This window comes from Heteronotia binoei, chromosome 8 (genome assembly GCF_032191835.1).
Source record: "Heteronotia binoei isolate CCM8104 ecotype False Entrance Well chromosome 8, APGP_CSIRO_Hbin_v1, whole genome shotgun sequence".
NCBI classification, from domain to species: Eukaryota; Metazoa; Chordata; class Lepidosauria; order Squamata; family Gekkonidae; genus Heteronotia; species Heteronotia binoei.
In genome coordinates, this window is record NC_083230.1 from 126,566,279 (window position 1) to 126,585,898 (window position 19,620).

Here is a 19,620-nt window from a genome sequence, read left to right on the forward strand (position 1 = left end):
GCGACGGACCAAGATGGCGGCGCCCAGCTCCCAAGCCGCGGCGCTTGTCCCCGAGACCGAGGAGGGCGATTTGGGGGGCAAAGCCAAGTCCCCGGCCATCACCCCCCAGAAGATCCGGGAGCTGATCGATGAGGGCATCGCCCCGGAGGAGGCTGGCCTGGAAGGGTGAGCGAGCGGGAGGGAAGGAGGAGCTGGCAGCCGCCGCCAAGCAACGGGCCTCCACCCACACCATGCAAAAGGGTCTTTGTCCACCTCCCGCCCTTGCAAGAAATGGGGCTCCTGCTCTGGGCGGGGGAATTCCTGGAGATTTGGGGGAAGGAGCCAGGTAGGGGAGGGACAGCCGGGGGTGAAATGCCATAGAACAGGGGTGGCCTAACCTGGTTAATGTAAGAGTCCCATAGATTCCATTTCAGATGTTTGAGAGCCGCAAGGCATGAACGTCAGACGTTCGAGAGCTGCAAGATGGATCGAAGGAAAATAGACTGGGGAGAGGGGAGGGAGGTGGAGAGAAAGCAACGTTTAACTTTAAATGCATTCTCTAAGCCGCTGGCCGGCTTAGCTTGGAGAAGTGATTTAAAGAGACAAATGCCTTCTCCAAGCCAGCCAATTGGGCGGGGGAGGCTTCAAGAGCCACACCGTATGTGTGAAAGTGTCGCAGTTTGGCCGCCCTTGCCATAGAACTACAGTTGCCAAGTCCAATTCAAGAAATATCTGGGGACTTTGGGGGTGAAGCCAGGGGACTTGGGGAGGGGGGATGGAGCCAGGAGCAAGATTGGGACAAGCATAATTGAACTCCAAAGGGAATTCTGGCCATCACATTGAGAGGGACCACATATCTTATAAAAACCTTCCCTCCATTGGAAATAATGAAGGATAGGGACACCTTCTTTAAGGGCTCACAGAAGTGGACCCCCTGGTCCCATCATTTTGAAACTTGTAGGGTATTATGGGGAGAGGTGCTGGATGCTATGCTGCAAATTTGGTACCTCTACCTCAGAAAACAGCCCCACCCCCACCCCAGATAACCCGCAGATCAGTTCCCCATTATATCCTAGAATTGGTCTCCACGGGGAATCATGGAGTGCCCAGGAGACATAGAGAGCCAGTTTGGTGTAGTGGTTAAGTGTGCAGACTCTTATCTGGGAGAACCTGGTTTGATTCCCCACTCCTCCACTTGCACCTGCTGGAATGGCCTTGGGTCAGCCATAGCTCTGGCAGAGGTTGTCCTTGAAAGGGCAGCTGCTCTGAGAGTCCTCTCAGCCCCATCCACCTTACAGGGTGTCTGTTGTGGGGGAGGGAGATAAAGGAGATTGTGAGCCGCTCTGAGACTCTTGAGTGGAGGGCGGGATATAAATCCAATGTCGTCATCTTCTTTTTCTCCCCCCCCCCCCCGCTTTCTGATGACCCTGAAGCGGGGGGAGGGCCTCCAAACCAGGAGATCTCCTGCTCCCACCTGGGAATTGGCCACCCTACCTAGAACCTACCCCTCAAGCTGCCATTTTCTGCAGGTGGGGTTGCTGCATATGGGTTAGGAAACACCTGGATTATTTGGGGGTTGAGTGCAAGGAAGGTGAGGTTTGGAGAAGGACTTTATAACGTACAATGCTGTGGATTCCATCTTCCAGAGTGTTCATTTTCTTCAAGCGATCTTTGTCATTTGGATGTCAGTCATGATACCTGGAGATCTTAAAGGCCCCACTTGGAGACTGAAGATACAGAAAGAGTCACTCTAGATTGCAAAATGGAAACAACCCACAGGGTTATAGTGACCACAGTTATTGAACATGAACATATGAAGCTGCCTTATACTGAATCAGACCCTTGGTCCATCAAAGTCAGTATTGTCTTCTCAGACCGGCAGCGGCTCTCCAGGGTCTCAAGCTGAGGTTTTTCACACCTATTTGCCTGGACCCTTTTTTGGAGATGCCAGGGATTGAACCTGGGACCTTCTGCTTACCAAGCAGATGCTCTACCAAGAAGAAGAAGAAGAAGAAGAAGATATTGGATTTATATCCCGCCCTCCACTCCAAAGAGTCTCAGAGCGGTTCACAATCTCCTTTACCTTCCTCCCCCACAACAAACACCCTGTGAGGTGGGTGGGGCTGGAGAGGGCTCTCACAGCAGCTGCCCTTTCAAGGACAACCTCTGCCAGAGCTATGGCTGACCCAAGGCCATGCCAGCAGGTGCAAGTGGAGGAGTGGGGAATCAAACCCGGTTCTCCCAGATAAGAGTCCGCACACTTAACCACTACACCAAACTGGCTCTCTACCACTGAGCCACCATCCCTCCCTAATTTTTGAGAGTGTTCCATCATTTAATGTATGTGTGTATTGCATTTCACCTATAAATTTGGAATTATACTGCATGAAATATTAGTAATTGCGGTCACTATAACCCTGTGGGTTGTTTCCATTTTGCCCACTTGGAGATTAGCAACCATATATTATCCCTGATGTCTCTGTGGGCCAGGCTGGGAGGGAATGGGTGAATTGGGGCAAGCCCAGCTTGGCTCACTGACAGAATGAATTTCGGACATGGCATGCAGTGTGTTTTACAGTGCGCTGGAAAGGAAACGGTTATGGTGCTAAAAATGCAAGTCATCTAAACCGGCAGCTGGAGCTTAGACACTCTTAAAAGCCTGCAGATACAATGTGAGGTCTGTGTCTGGTGACAGCGTCGCTATGTTGTGATACTAAAATTATTTTCCTTTCCATTATTCATAGTCCTAAGTGCTAAAATCGATCCGTTATCCTCTGGAACCTTAAAGACCCAGTTTTTTAAAAAATGCAATACGCATTTTTGGATAAAGTCCCTCTTGAAAAATTATATTGGAATTGTTAACAAGTTTGATAGTATTGGCTGGAGGTACTAGTCTGGATGGGGTGGCGAGGACGATAGAATGGGTCGTGGTAGAAAATGTCAAGACAGTATGCGGTTGCGATAAGAAAGGCCAACGCCATGCTGGGAATGATTAGGAAGGGAACTGAAAACAAATCAGCCAGTATCATCATGCCCCTGTATAAATCGATGGTGCGGCCTCATTTGGAGTACTGTGTACAATTCTGGTCACCGCAGCTCAAAAAAGATATTATAGCATTGGAAAAAGTGAAGAAAAGGGCAACTAGAATGATTAAAGGGTTGGAACACTTTCCATAAGAAGAAAGGTTAAAACGCTTGGGGCTCTTTAGCTTGGAGAGGTTTCGACTGCGGGGTGACATGATACAGGTTTACAAGATAATGCATGGGATGGAGAAAGTAGAGAAAGAAGTATTTTTCTCCCTTTCTCACAATATGAGAACTCGTGGGCATTCAATGAAATTGCTGAGCAGTTGAGTTAGAACGGATAAAAGGAAGTCCTTCACCCAAAGGGTGATTAACATGTGGAATTCACCGCCACAGGAGGTGGTGGCGGCTACAAGAATAGACAGCTTCAAGAGAGGGGTGGATAAGCATATGGAGCACAGGTCCATCAGTGGAACTCTGCCTGGGGCAATGATGCTCTGTATTCTTGTGCTTGAGGGGGCACAGTGGGGAGGGCTTCTAGCCCCACTGATGGACCTCCTGATGGCACCTAGTTTTTTGGCCATGGTGTGACACAGAGCGTTGGACTGGATGGGCCATTGGCCTGATCCAACATGGCTTCTCTTCTGTTCTTATGTGACACAGAGAGTTGGACTGGAGGGGCCATTGGCCTGATCCAACGTGGCTTCTCTTCTGTTCTTATGTGACACAGAGTGTTGGACTGGAGGGGCCACTGGCCTGATCCAACATGGCTTCTCTTCTGTTCTTATGTGACACAGATTGTTGGACTGGATGGGCCACTGGCCTGATCCAACAGGGCTTCTCTTATGTTCTTATGTGACACAGAGTGTTGGACTGGAGGGGCCACTGGCCTAATGCGACATGGCTTCTCTTATGTGGGAGAAGGCCCTTGGGGCAGCCTGATCCTAAGCCCTATAGGATCTTAAAAGTAAGAAGGAGCACTCTGAATTGTTCTAGAAACAGAGGGGCAACCATTGTAGATCTTGCAGCAGAGGGGCGAAGGTTTTGGTGTGCTTCACCCAGTGCTTGACATTGCTGTTCAGAAGATGTTTATTTGTTTTCTTCATTTAAAATATTTACGAGCCGTCTTTCTTCCTTTTGGAACTCCAAGGGTGAGATCCCTGGTCTTGAACAGCCGCAGCCATTTGTCTTGAGTGAGTCAGCCTCTTGGGCAAGGGTCGCCAAGCTGTGGCGCAGAAGCCACAAGTGGCTTTTTCACGCATATTGTTCGGCTCTTGAAGCCCCCACCGCCCCGTCAGCCGGCTTGGAGAAGTCCTTTCTCTCTTTCAGTCATTTCGCCAAGCCGGCTGGCAGAAAGCATTTAAAATTAAAGTTGCTTTCTTTCCACCTCTCCCTCCTCCATCTTCCGCCCTCCCTCAAAACATCTGATGCTCCTGTCTTGGGGCTCTCAAACAGTAGAAGTTTCTTCTCTGTCGCTCTTACGTTAAGCTGATTTGGCCACTCCTGCTCTTGGGGGTCAGAGGGATTGGTAGACGTGAGTGGAAACCTGTTGCCAGCGCGAATGGAAAAGTCTTAAAACGTTACGGTGTTTGTTTCAGAAAGGACACCTCTGCCTTCTCTGACGCTGCCAACGGGCCCTCCCAGACTGACGACCTGCCTTGTGAAACCACCAGCAGAGAAGCCTTCTTCAGCCGCGTGGAAACGTTCACCATATCCTTTTACTGAAGCGACTGCGTTGGTGATGAGGAACCGGAACCAAGGAATCCCCAGAAATCAGGAGTGAGGTCCACGTGGGGCGGGGGTGGGAATCCCTTATGGGAATTCACTGCCCCAAGAGAGGGTGGCGGCTGCAAGCGCAGACAGCTTCTAGAGGGGATTGGATCAGCATCTGGAGCAGAGGTCCATCGGTGGCTACTAGCCACAGGGTATTGATGGAACTCTGTCTGGGGCAGGGATGCTCTGTATTCTTGGTGCTTGGGAGGGGCAACAGTGGGAGGACTTCTAGTGTCCTGGCTCCACTGATGGACCTCCTGATGGCATCTGGGTTTGTTGGCCACTGTGTGTACAGAGTGTTGGACTGGATGGGCCATTGGCCTGATCCAACATGGCTTCTCTTATGTTCTTCTGTGACACAGAGTGTTAGACTGGATGGGCCATTGGCCCGATCCAGCATGGCTTCTCTTATGTTCTTATGTGACACAGAGTGTTGGACTGGATGGGCCATTGCCCCAACCAACATGGCTTCTTTTCTGTGACACAGAGTGTTGGACTGGATGGGCCACTGGCCTGATCCAACATGGCTTCTCTTATGTTCTTATGTGACGCAGAGTGTTGGACTGGATGGGCCATTGGCCTGATCCAACATGGCTTCTCTTATGTTCTTCTGTGACGCAGAGTGTTGGACTGGATGGGCCATCGGCCCAATCCAACATGGCTTATCTTCTGTTCTTCTGTGATGCAGAGTGTTGGACTGGATGGGCCACTGGCCTGATCCAACATGGCTTCTCTTATGTAACACAGAGTGTTGGACTGGATGGGCCACTGGCCTGATGCAACATGGCTTCTCTTATGTTCTTATGTGACACAGAGTGTTGGACTGGATGGGCCACTGGCCTGATCCAACATGGCTTCTCTTATGTGACACAGAGTGTTGGACTGGATGGGCCACTGGCCTGATGCAACATGGCTTCTCTTATGTTCTTATGTGACACAGAGTGTTGGACTGGATGGGCCATCGGCCTGATCCAACACGGCTTCTCTTCTGTTCTTAAGGCCAAGCTAGGAGACGGTTGAGGCATGAGCAGGGGTGGAATTCTAACAGGAGCTCCTTTGCATATTAGGCCACCCCCCCCCCGATGTAGCCAATCAGAGCTTGAGCTGACCAATGTGCCTGTCTCTTAACACTCCACCTTTTGCCGCTGCGTCAACATTCCAGGAGCAGTGAGCGTGCTCAGTCCTTGTCAAGCCGTTGGGGAGCAGTTGTGTCATGCCTGAAGAACCCCCCGATGATGCAGAAATCCGTGCTGTCTCAGTAGGTGGTTTCGTTTTTCTGCTCTCCTCACAGCACCTGAGTTTGCTATTAGAGGGAGTAAGTGGGGGATCTGCAAGGACTCGTGTTTCTGTGGTGATTTCCTTGCTCCTCTCTGTTGCTTGGAGGAATACCTAGGCCGGTGTGTCAAACATATGACCCAGGGGCCAAATCAGTCCCCTGGAGGGCTCCTATCAGGCCTCCGAGCAACTGGCTGTCATCTGCTTCCTTCTCCCTCTCTTTTGCTTCCTTCTGCCAGGTTTGCTCAATTGCACAGGAGATACAGAGCAAAACCTCTGTTTTCTCCCTTGGGGAGGAAGTGGGGAGAACATAAGAACAAAAGAGAAGCCATGTTGCATCAGGCCAACGGCCCATCAAGTCCAACCCTCTGTGTCACACAGTGGCAAAAAATGTTATATACACACATACACTGTGGCTAATAGCCACTGATGGACCTGTGCTCCATATTTTTATCTAAACCCCTCTTGAAGGTGGCTATACTTGTGGCCGCCACCACCTCCTGTGGCAGTGAATTCCACATGTTAATCACCCTTTGGGTGAAGAAGTACTTCCTTTTATCCGTTTTAACCTGTCTGCTCAGCAATTTCATCGAATGCCCACGAGTTCTTGTATTGTGAGAAAGGGAGAAAAGTACTTCTTTCTCTACTTTCTCCATTCCATGCATTATCTTGTAAACCTCTATCATGTCACCCCGCAGTCGACGTTTCTCCAAGCTAAAGAGTCCCAAGCGTTTCAACCTTTCTTCATAGGGAAAGTGCTCCAGCCCTTTAATCATTCTAGTTGCCCTTCTCTGGACTTTCTCCAATGCTATAATATCCTTTTTGAGGTGCAGCGACCAGAACTGCACACAGTACTCCAAATGAGACCGCACCATCGATTTATACAGGGGCATTATGATACTGGCTGATTTGTTTTCAATTCCCTTCCTAATAATTCCCAGCATGGCGTTGGCCTTTTTTATTGCAAACGCAAACTGTCTTGACACTTTCAGTGAGTTATCTATCATGACCCCAAGATCTCTCTCTTGGTCAGTCTCTGCCAGTTCACACCCCATCAACTTGTATTTGTAGCTGGGATTCTTGGCCCCAATGTGCATTACTTTGCACTTGGCCACATTGAACCGCATCTGCCACGTTGACGCCCACTCACCCAGCCTCAACAGATCCCTTTGGAGTTCCTCACAATCCTCTCTGGTTCTCACCACCCTGAACAATTTAGTGTCATCTGCAAACTTGGCCACTTCACTGCTCACTCCCAACTCTAAATCATTTATGAACAAGTTAAAGAGCATGGGACCCAGTACCGAGCCCTGCGGCACCCCACTGCTTACCGTCCTCCACTGCGTAGACTGCCCATTTATACTCACTCTCTGCTTCCTATTACTCAGCCAGTTTTTGATCCACAAGAGGAGGAATAGCTTGCTTTACCAGGCTCTCTCAATCTCACAGCAGAGCTACTGAGCTACTGAGCCAAGCCTCTCTTCCTTCTATTGGCTGAGGTTCCTCCCCCTACTGGTCCCCTGGGGAAGGAAGGAAAAATTAGAGCTTCCTTTGCCCAGTTCCCTGGATCCCATGGGAGTAATACAGAGGAAGCATCTTTAAGACCAATGAGTGCTAACATTTTAAGTTTTTAAAAAATATATATTTGTGTTTGTGTTCTTTATAAAATTTATATCTCTGCTATCTAATCTTAAATAGGTACACACATGCCCCGGCCCAACCCGACATAGCTCGGCCCAACAACGTCTCATTTATGTCAGATCCGGCCCTCATAACAAATGAGTTCGACATCCCTGCCCTAGGCACTGCCAAAGAGGAAGCAAAAACAGATAGCGGGCAGAAGCACTGAGAAACAGTGGGAAAACGGCAAGGGTGGAATTGTAGCATGAGCTCCTTTGCATATTAGACCACACCTCCCTGATGTAGCCAATCCTCCTATTCTAGCAGGAGCTCCTTTGCATATTAGGCCACACACCCGTGATGTAGCCAATCCTCCTGAAATTTACAAGGCTCTTTTTTGTAAGCTCTTGGAGGGCTGGCTACATCAGGGTTGTGTGGCCTAATATGGAAAGGAGCTCCTGCTAGAATTCCACCCCGGGCGTGAGAGATACCAGCAGGAGAATATTGGGCAAGTTCTGAATTTGGCGCCAGGCAACGGGGAAGGCGCTTGGGAGACCAAACTGGAATCCAAACGAGAGAAGGTTTCTTTTTCCTCCGGCGTCCTTAACGCAAGCACTCTCTCAAATGGGCTGGCAAGCCCCACGAGCTCTCTCCCCTCATCTGCGCCAGGTACGGATGGACCAACATCGAGTGCGACATGTTGAAATGCGCCAGCTGCCAGGCCTACCTCTGCGCCAGCCTGCAGCTGGCTTTCGACTTCCGCAAATGTACGTATCGCAGGATCCAGCAGCTTTTTTAACTTAACAGTTTAGCTGTTACCTTAGCATGTTGGTGCTTTAGTATTTTAGCGGCTTAAACCTAACGGCTTTTACTTGAGTATTTTAGCCATGTACTTAAGGTTCCAATCGTTGATTTATGACCTACTTAGCCCGCTGTTTTGTATTTTTATCTGACCATTTTTAAATTTCTGTTTGACCACTTTTTATGATACTGTGTTTAACCTTGTATCAAGAGCCCCGTGGCGCAGAGTGTGAAAGCTGCAGTACTGCAGTCCTAAGCTCTGCTCACAACCTGAGTTTGATCCCCGGCGGAAGCTGGGTTTTCAGGTCGCCGGCTCGAGGTTGACTCAGCCTTCCATCCTTCCGAGGTCGGTCAAATGAGTCCCCAGCTTGCTGGGGGGGACAGCGTAGATGACTGGGGAAGGCAAGGGCAAACCACCCCATTAAAAGTCTGCCGTGAAAACGTTGTGAAAGCAACGTCACCCCAGAGTCGGAAACGACTGGGGCTTGCACAGAGGACCTTTCCTTTCATTGAACAAGGGAGATATCTGTTGTTTTCTGGTTACTTATTCTTTCTCAAAGAGCCCCATGGCACAGAGTGCTAAAGCTGCAGTCCTAAGCTCTGCTCATGACCTGAGTTCGATCCCCGGCGGAAGCTGGGTTTTCAGGTAGCCGCCTCGAGGTTGACTCAGCCTTCCATCCTTCCGCAGTCGGTCAAAGGAGTCCCCAGCTTGCTGGAGTAAAAGTGTAGATGACTGGGGAAGACAAGGGCAACCCACCCCGTCAAAAGTCTGCCGTGAAAACGTCGTGAAAGCAACGTCACCCCAGAGTCGGAAACGACTGGCGCTTGCACAGGGGACCTTTCCTTTTCCTTAACCTTGTAGAGAGATCCAGGCAGGCAGCCGTGTTGGTCTGAATCAATAGAACAAAGTCGGAGTCCCAGCGAAGTCTTATTCGGAATGTCAGCTTTCATGTGCTCTAAGCACATTTCTTCAAACGAGGAAGTGTCCTGGCCCCACTGGTGGACCAGTGAGGTACAGTGTGGATGGCTACATATAGCTGGTGGGCAGTGGTTAAGTATGCAAAATGGTGCAGATGCTATCCAGACCAAATGTTCTTTCAGTTTGTTAATCGCGCTATTTTGCCATTGGATTTTAACTTCATACCATTTTGCATTCTAAACCACTGCCCACTACATCGCTCTGCTTACCATACCCCATGCCTTAACTGAAGCTTTTAGTTTAGTTTAGTTAGTTTATGTATGATTTATATCCCGCCCTTCCCACCAAGGTGGCTCAGGGCGGCTCACAGCACATAAAATCTAACATAAAAATATTAAGTTTAAACATTTTACACAGTTAAAAACTTTAAAACATAGCAGAAATCTAATAGAACTACACTCAGTTTCCTATGCCGGTTAGTTATAAGCCAGCCAGAAGAGGGTTGTCTTACAGGCCCTGTGGAACTGAGCAAGGTCCCGCAGGGCCCTCACCTCTTCCGGCAGCTGGTTCCACCAGGAAGGGGCCATTACAGAGAAAGCCCTGTCCCTGGTAGATTTCAGGTGAGCTTCCTTTGGCCTGGGGACAACGAGAAGATTTTGGGTTCCCAATCTCAGTACTCTCTGGGGAACATGTGGGGAGAGACGGTCCCTCAGGTAGGCAGGTCCTAGGCCATATAGGGCTTTAAAGGTAATGACCAGCACCTTGTACCAGGCTCGGTATATTATTGGCAGCCAATGCAGAGCCCAGAGTCCCGGCCGAATGTGCTCCCATCTTGGGAGCCCCAATAGCAGCCGGGCAGCGGCATTCTGCACTAGCTGCAGCTTCCGGGTTCGGCACAAGGGCAGCCCCATGTAGAGGGCATTGCAGTAGTCCAACCTCGAGGTGACCGTAGCAATATTCGTGCAGACGAAAGCTCGCATTCTGAAAAAAATTGCGTTTAACCTTGTATTGGAATACAAGAAATCTGCTGCTGCAAACAATTGTGCTTCTGCTGGCACAGGATTTGAGTAGGAGAAAGGCTAAAGTTCCATGAATTTCAGTGGTCTTTTAAAAAAAACAACAACCGCAAGGTGCTAACCCTCATGGCTGAGAACATGGGCATTTGAACATCTCTTGGCAGCGCCTGGTGAAACCTCAGATGCTTAAAGGAATGTTGGACAAGACGTGTGTGTGTGTGTGTGGAGGGGGTGTTATTCCTCAGGGTGAGTAGCAGAAACAAACTGCATATTGCAAAACTGGCAAAATTTGTGCAATTCCTGCAGCTCTATTCTCGGTACAGAGCTCATGAAAAAGGCACGTAGTGCTGGATTTTTTGCCTGATCTGTCTCGAGAGTGCTGCTTTCCCTGGTGTTCAGGAGGTGTGTTTTGCTTTCCAGACAAGGAGAGGTGTTCAGAGCTGAAGAAAGCTTTGTCGACTGCACACGAGAAGTTCTGCTTCTGGCCAGACAGTCCCTGCCCAGGTAAGCAACCAGGTGCCTTAAGGGAAGTGACAGAACAAAGACATAGGAGGGGCAACAGTACAAGGACTTCTAGTGCCCTGGCCCCACTGACAGACCTCCTGATGGCACCTGGTTTTTTTGACCACTGTGTGACCCAGAGGGTTGGACTGGAGGGGCCATTGGCCTGATCCAACATGGCTTCTCTTATGTGACACAGAGTGTTGGACTGGAGGGGCCATTGACCTGGCCCAACATGACTTCTCTTATGTTCTTATGTGACATAGAATGTTGGACTGGATGGGCCACTGGCCTGATCCAACATGGCTTCTCTGATGTTCTTCTGTGACACAGTGTTGGACTGGATGGGCTATTGGCCTGATCCAACATGGCTTCTCTTATGTTCTTATGTGACATAGAGTGTTGGACTGGAGGGGCCATCGGCCTGATCCAACATGGCTTCTCTTATGTTCTTCTGTGACACAGAGTGTTGGACTGGATGGGCCATTGGCCGGATCCAACATGGCTTCTCTTATGTTCTTATGTGACACAGAGTATTGGACTGGATGGGCCATTGGCCTGATCCAACATGGCTTCTCTTATGTTCTTCTGTGACACAGAGTGTTGGACTGGATGGGCCATCAGCCTGTTCCAACATGGCTTCTCTTATGTTCTTATGCAACATAGAGTGTTGGACTGGAGTGGCCATCGGCCTGATCCAACATGGCTTCTCTTATGTTCCTATGTGACACACAGAGTATTGGACTGGATGGGCTAATGGTCTGATCCAACATGGCTTCTCTTATGTTCTTCTGTGATACAAAGTGTTGGACTGGATGGGCCATTGGCCTGGCCCAACATGACTTCTCTTATGTTTTTATGTGACACAGAGTGTTGGACTGGAGGGGCCATCAGCCTGATCCAACATGGCTTCTCTTCTGTTCTTCTGTGACACAGAGTGTTGGACTGGAGGGGCCAGTGGCCTGATCCAACAGGGCTTCTCTTATGTTCTTATGTGACACAGAGTGTTGGACTGGATGGGCCATTGGCCTGATCCTACATGGGCTTCTCTTATGTTCTTATGGACTTGGTGGGAAAAGTTCTGGAAACAGCAGAGCTGGACTTTCTATCCCAGCTGTTGGCTGAGAAATCTAAAGAAGAAGCAAAAAAATATTGGATGAAATTTTATGCCTGGCTAGATACTCAAGACTCTTAAGATTCACTGGTGTGAACGTATTTCTTCTTTCTTTTTCCCCTGTATTTTATAATTATAAAATTTACCTTTTACTGGAATTGTCAAAATTACTAGATAATTCAAACCAAAGATTTATACAATAAAATTTTAAAATGGATTATCTACAGTTCCGACAAAATAATTTGGGACAATTTATGTAAAGAAAATATTGTAGAATTAAGCTTGTATTCTTCGAAAGTATTTTATGCAAAATAACACCAGAATGTCTTGTGCTTTTTATCTTTCCTATCCCCTATCCCTATTTTTTTCTGAAACCAATAAAACTTTTGAAAACCGTAAAAAGCCTGCCGTCATTCTGGGTTGTTGCTTTTAAAATTTCCCATTTGGGGGGGGCCTATTGCTGGCACGATAAGGAGACCGGAGCAGTGGCGGACTGGGTCTCAAAATATTGCTTGCCAGGAGACCTAGGAGGTCCACCCACAACTATAAGGCGATCCTTTTCATGTTTGTAAGAAATAAAATGTTCAAAAAAGACGTCAGTGGGAAAAAGGTACAATTGAAACTTTTGAGACATTAATATATATACATTAGTATATCATGTGCCCTGTGGCGCAGAGTGGTAAAGCTGCAGTACTGCAGTCGGAGCCCTCTGCTCACGACCTGAGTTCGATCCTGGCAAAAGCTGGCTTCAGATAACAGCTCGAGGTTGACTCAGCCTTCCGTCCTTCCAAAGTTGGTAATATGAGTCCGCAGCTTGCTGGGGGGAAAGCATAGACGACTGGGGAAGCAAGGGCAAACCACCCCGTAAAAAGTCTGCCGTGAAAACGTCATGGTGCGACGTCACCCCCGAGTTGGAAACGACAGGTTAAAACAGATAAAAGGAAGTACTTCTTCACCCAAAGGGTGATTAACATGTGGAATTCACTGCCACAGGAGGTGGTGGCGGCCACAAGTATAGCCACCTTCAAGAGGGGTTTAGATAAAAATATGGAGCAGAGGTCCATCAGTGGCTATTAGCCACAGTGTATGTGTGTATATAAAATTTTTTGCCACTGTGTGACACAGAGTGTTGGTCTGGATGGGCCACTGGCCTGATCCAACATGGCTTCTCTTATGTTCTTATGACTGGTGCTTGCACAGGGGACTAGCTTTACCTTTTCTTTTCTTTTCTTTTCTTTTCTTTTCTTTTCTTTTCTTTTCTTTTCTTTTCTTTTCTTTTCTTTTCTTTTCTTTTCTTTTCTTTTCTTTTTAAGATCGCTTTGCCGTCTTGAGGGTCGACGAGCCCCTGGCTCTCCTCGGGGACTTCCTGGAGCGCTTTCAGAGCCTGTGCCAGTTGGAGCTTCAGCTGCCCGCCCTGAAACCGGAAGATCTGAAAAACATGGTGAGGACTCACCCTGCCGGTGCTGCTGGTTGGGGATGCTGAACTGATGGGGGGCGGGGGGAGTTTTGTTGTGGTTGTTTTTAAAAGAGGACCTCAGCTGAATCTAACTTGGGAAAAGGTAAAGCTTCAAAGGAGCGGAGCATATCCTGAAGCTATTTGAACCTGCAACCTCCAGAGACGGCCTGATTTGACCAGTCTTAGCCCTGGATGCCGGGCAAAGAGTCAGTACTGGGCGGAGGTGTCAAAAAAATGTTCCCTCTAAGCTGCAGAGCCTTGTGAGCCAAAATTCTACTTTTTGTGAGCTGCTGGCATTAAAGTTGTGAGCTACGGCATAAATTAGTGTGTTCTAGGGTCATCCTTCCTGAGCTAAGACAAAAAGGTGTGAGTTGGAGGCTAAAAACCTGTGAGCTAGCTCACGCCAACTCAGCTTAGAGGGAGCACCGGTTACAAGCAATGTTTCCTCTAAGCTGCAGAGTCTTGTGAGCAAAAATTCTGCTTTGTGAGCTCCTGGCATTAACGTTGTGAGCTCCTGCATCAATTGGTGTGCTCCGGGGTCATCCTTCCTGAGCTAAGACAAAAATGTGGGAGCTGGAGGCTAAAAACCTGTGAGCTGGCTCACGCCAACTCAGCTTAGAGGGAACACCCGTGTCAAACTCATCTGTTGCGAGGGCTGGATCTGACATAAATATCACGCCGTTGGGTTGGGTCACGCGTGCCACAAAACATAATGCCAGGTACCAGTGAGAGAAACTTTATACAGGACACAGGCAAACCCAATGATCCGCTTTTTTAAAAAACTCAAAATGCAAACGTGCAAAAACATTAAGCTTTTTAATAATAATAATAATAATAAATAATTTATTTTTATATCCCGCCCTCCCCTGCCAAAGGCAGGCTCAGGGCGGCTCACAGGACATGGTATAACCATGATTTCAATAAGATACAGTCATTGCTATAAAACAGATTGAAATACAGTTGAATTACGTTTATAAATTAAGTTAAAGCTTAGATAAATCGGTTAGCCATTATGAATTTTTAATTAAGGTGCTACAATTCAGAAACATGTATAGGATGGCTAGATGTCAGTTAGCCGGGTTCCATCTTAAAAGCGAGCTGAAAGAGGGCGGTTTTGCAAGCCCTGCGGAACTGATTCAGGTCCCGCAGGGCTTGCACCTCTTCTGGGAGTTGATTCCACCATTGGGGGGCCATTGTAGAGAAGGCTTGCTCCCTCGTTGTTTTCAATCTAGCCTCCCTTGGTCCAGGGATTTTTAAAAGATTTTGGGAACTAGATCTCAGTGCTCTCTGGGAAACATATGGAGAGAGGCGGTCCCTAAGGTAGGCAGGTCCTTGGCCATTTACAGTAAAAGTACCTTTCTGAGGCCCACCCTTCGACTTCCACCGCGCATTCCTCATTAGCACGGGGACAGTACACGGGGGCATATTGCACGGCTTCTGCCACCTGGCTATAAAGGTAACAACCAGCTGCTTCTGGGCCGGATAAAAGCCAGTAGAGGCCAGTTCCTGCCCACGGGCCGTATGTTTGACCCCCTGGCGTTAGATAAACTGTGTTGGCCTTAAAAGTGCCCCCGAACTCAAACTGTGTCCTACCTTTGCAGTCCACAAGGGGGCATCCCACTCAGTCACCTCCCGCTGCCCTGTCACAGCAGCCAGGCTCTGTGCTGCTGGCCAGCAATCAGTGTGTGTGGGGGGGAACGTGGCAGTTTTCAGCCCCTTTCTGTCCACGGAAAATAACGAATACACTTAACGGTCAATTGCAATCAAAATTCATCTGAAAATTCAGTTTTAAACAATTTTATTAATAACATATGGTAACAATGTCTGTTTATATCATTACTATCCTTAACCCATATGATATTTTCCAATCCCCCCTCCCTCTGTTACTAGACTCCCGCCGAAGTTATATACTTAAGTTCACTTATAAAGGTACCCTTAACCAATCAAAGTTCAATTTTTCCCTTTTCTCATACTCATTATTAAAAAATTGTCCCATGTCCTTTTACATTCCACTCTTTCTCTATATATCCTCTAAATTTCTTCCACTCCCTTTTAAACACTTCCAGATCATAGTCTCTTAAAGTTCTTGCTAGTTTGTCCATCTCTCTCCATGATAAAACTTTCACGATCCAATCCCATTTCTCTGGTATTTTTTCTTGCTTCCACAACTGTGCATACAATGTCCTAGCAGCTGAGAGCAAGTACCAAATTAGAGTTCTATCTTCTTTTAGAAATTTTTCCATTTGTAATCTCAAAAATTCATCTGAAAATTCAAAAATTCATAACGACAGGTCTGGAAGACCACAGAATGTTCCTTATATATCTTCACAGTGCGCACAAGCGTAGTAGGTAAGTGTAACCAAGACAAAGAGCTGGTGCAGTACTTAAGAGAAAGTCCTTGATATTCCAAATCATTTGCAGACATCCTGAAGAAACACTCTACGTCAGGGGTGGCCAACGGTAGCTCTCCAGATGTTTTTTGCCTACAACTCCCATCAGCCCCAGCCATTGGCCATGCTGGCTGGGGCTGATGGGAGTTGTAGGCAAAAAACATCTGGAGAGCTACCGTTGGCCACCCCCGCTCTTCATGGATAGCCGACGGTAATCTTCACGTTTCAGTGGAACCACATCTTCATCAAGGAGGGATGTTGGATCGCCCACCAACACAATTTCCATACTGTTTTTTTTACAAAGTATCCAGCACAGTGTCATCAGAAATGTGAAGATATATAAGGAATATTGTGTGGTCTTGTAGACCTGTTTGAATTTTCATAAGAATTTTGATTGAAATTGACCATTATGTCTGTTAGCTATTTTTCACGAATTCTTTATTATTCTAGTGTTTGTTTTCCGTGATTCTCTCTTTACTTGGCCTTTCTGTCCATGAGCAGAAGTCTAGTAACCCCTCTGGAGAGCCAGTTTGATGTAGTGGTTAAGTGTGCGGACTCTTATCTGGGAGAACCAGGTTTGGTTCCCCACTCCTCCACTTGCAGCTGCTGGAGGCCTTGGGTCAGCCAGAGCTCTGGCAGAGGTTGTCCTTGAAAGGGCAGCTTCTGTGAGAGCCAGTTTGGTGTAGCGGTTAAGTCTGCAGACTCTTATCTGGGAGAAACGGGTTTGATTCCCCACTCCTCCACTTGCACCTGCTGGCATGGCCTTGGGTCAGCCAGAGCTCTGGCAGAGGTTGTCCTTGAAAGGGCAGCTGCTGTGAGAGCCCTCTCCAGCCCCACCCACCTCACAGGGTGTCTGTTCTGGGGCAGGAAGGTAAAGGAGATTGTGAGCCGCTCTGAGACTCTTCGGAGTGGAGGGCGGGATATAAATCCAATATCTTCATCTACCTCACAGGGTGTCTGTTGTGGGGGGGGGGAAGGTAAAGGAGAGGGTGAGCCGCTCTGAGACTCTTTGGAGTGGAGGGCGGGATATAAATCCAATATCTTCATCTACCTCACAGGGTGTCTGTTGTGGGGGGGGGAGGTAAAGGAGATTGTGAGCCGCTCTGAGACTCTTTGGAGTGGAGGGCGGGATATACATCCAGTATCTTCATCTACCTCACAGGGTATCTGTTGTGGTGGGGGGAGGTAAAGGAGACTGTGAGCTGCTCTGAGACTCTTCGGAGTGGAGGGCGGGATATAAATCCAATATCTTCATCTACCTGACAGGGTGTCTGTTGTGGGGGGCGGGAGGTAAAGGAGATTGTGAGCCGCTCTGAGACTCTTCAGAGTGAAGGGCAGGATATAAATCCAATATCTTCATCTACCTCACAGGGTGTCTGTTGTGGGGGGGGAGGTAAAGGAGATTGTGAGCCGCTCTGGGACTCTTCGGAGTGGAGGGTGGGGTATAAATCCAATATCTTCATCTACCTCACAGGGTGTCTGTTGTGGGGGAGGAAGGGAAAGGAGACTGTGAGCCGCTCTGAGACTCTTTGGAGTGGAGGACAGGATATAAATCCAATATCTTCATCTACCTCACAGGGTGTCTGTTGTGGGGGAGGAAGGGAAAGGAGACTGAGCCGCTCTGAGACTCTTCGGAGTGGAGGGCGGGGTATAAATCCAGTATCTTCATCTACCTCACAGGGTTTCTGTTGTGGGGGAGGAAGGGAAAGGAGATTGTGAGCCGCTCTGAGACTCTTCAGAGTGGAGGGCAGGATATAAATCCAATATCTTCATCTACCTCACAGGGTGTCTGTTGTGGGGGGGGGAGGTAAAGGAGATTGTGAGCCGCTCTGAGACTCTTTGGAGTGGAGGGCGGGATATACATCCAGTATCTTCATCTACCTCACAGGGTGTCTGTTGTGGGGGAGGAAGGGAAAGGAGATTGTGAGCCGCTCTGAGACTCTTCGGAGTGGAGGGCGGGATATAAATCCAATATCTTCATCTACCTCACAGGGTGTCTGTTGTGGGGGAGGAAGGGAAAGGAGATTGTGAGCCGCTCTGAGACTCCTCGGAGTGGAGGGCGGGATATAAATCCAATATCTTCATCTACCTCACAGGGTTTCTGTTGTGGGGGAGGAAGGGAAAGGAGATTGTGAGCCGCTCTGAGACTCCTCGGAGTGGAGGGCGGGATATAAATCCAATATCTTCATCTACCTCACAGGGTGTGTGTTGTGGGGGAGGAAGGGAAAGGAGACTCTGAGACTCTTCGGAGTGGAGGGCGGGATATAAATCCAATATCTTAATCTACCTCACAGGGTGTCTGTTGTGGGGGGAGGGAGGGAAAGGAGATTGTGAGCCGCTCTGAGACTCTTCGGAGTGGAGGGCGGGATATAAATCCAATATCTTCATCTACCTCACAGGGTGTCTGTTGTGGGGGAGGAAGGTAAAGAAGATTGTGAGCCGCTCTGAGACTCTTCGGAGTGGAGGGCGGGATATAAATCCAGTATCTTCTTCTTCTTCTTCTGGAAGCTGAGCAGGCGGCAGCAGGCACCCTCGCCGCGTGCGTCAACTCACCCTCTGTCGTTTCCCTTTCCTCAGTCTGTGTCCGAAGAGAAGATCAGCCTCCTGCTGCACCTGATTGAGGAGGAGCTGGACTGCAAAGCGGAGGATGAGAAGCCTGCCACCAAGCGCCCGCCGGACCTCCTGCAAGTCCACGTCCCTGCCTGCGTCTTGGCTCTATGCGGCTGGGCTAGCAGGTACGCGAGTGACTGGAGTCCCAGGGTGGCACGCTCAGATCTGGGGGGGCAGAGGGGGTGCTTCCCCGGGCGCCACCAGAGGGGGGTGAGGGCGCTAAATTTGGTATGGAGTCCATTGTATTCCGTGGGCCCATAAGGGAGCGCCATTTTTTAATTTTGCTCCCCCTCAAAAAACATGTAGATCCGGTCCTGCAGGGGGCGCTTGTGACGCTCAATCAGAATTAATATCGGAGATGTATTTCTACGTATAGAAAAATCAGCTTTCTTATTGATTAGACAAAGATTGGTCGATCTTGAATTGCAGGTTCTCGAAAGCCTTGCTAAGGGCAGATGTTTACCCTTGAGTTTGGGGTTTTTACCTCCTGGGTATAGGGCTGAATAGAGCCCCATGGTGCAGAGTGTTAAAGCTGCAGTACTGCAGTCCTAAGCTCTGCTCACGACCTGAGTTCGATCCCCGGCAGAAGCTGGGTTTTCAGGTCGCCGGCTCGAGGTTGACTCAGCCTTCCCTCCTTCCGAGGTGGGTCAAATTATGACCCAGATTGCTGGGGGGAAAGTGTAGATGACTGGGGAAGGCAAGGTGCAAGTGGAGGAGTGGGGAATCACACCCGGTTCTCCCAGATACGAGATCTATGGCTGACCCAAGGCCATTCCAGCAGCTGCAAGTGGAGGAGTGGGGAATCACACCCGGTTCTCCCAGATACGAGAGCTATTGCTTACCCAAGGCCATTCCAGCAGCTGCAAGTGGAGGAGTGGGGAATCACACCCGGTTCTCCCAGATAAAAGATGTATGGCTGACCCAAGGCCATTCCACCCCATAAAAAGTCTGCCGTGAAAACATTGTGAAAGCAACGTCACCCCAGAGTCGGAAACGACTGGTGCTTGCACAGGGGACCTTTTCTTTAAAGAGCCCCGTGGTGCAGAGTGTTAAAGCTGCAGTACTGCAGTCCTAAGCTCTGCTCACAATCTGAGTTTGATCCCCAGAGGAAGCTGGGTTCAGGTAGCCGGCTCAAGGTTGAC

General features: G+C 48.8%; 1 protein-coding gene across 1 annotated transcript in view; it reads left to right on the forward strand.

Annotated features, from left to right (window-relative positions):
- ZC3HC1 (zinc finger C3HC-type containing 1) overlaps positions 1–19,620 on the forward strand; it is a 39,476-nt gene continuing 19,856 nt past the window's right edge. Inside the window, exons 1-6 of the mRNA XM_060246027.1 lie at positions 1–165; positions 4,602–4,713; positions 8,288–8,438; positions 10,828–10,911; positions 13,336–13,463; positions 18,446–18,603. Coding sequence (XP_060102010.1) covers positions 14–165; positions 4,602–4,713; positions 8,288–8,438; positions 10,828–10,911; positions 13,336–13,463; positions 18,446–18,603 — 785 coding nt within the window. The 5' untranslated portion in view covers positions 1–13. The remainder of the gene's footprint in view (positions 166–4,601; positions 4,714–8,287; positions 8,439–10,827; positions 10,912–13,335; positions 13,464–18,445; positions 18,604–19,620) is intronic.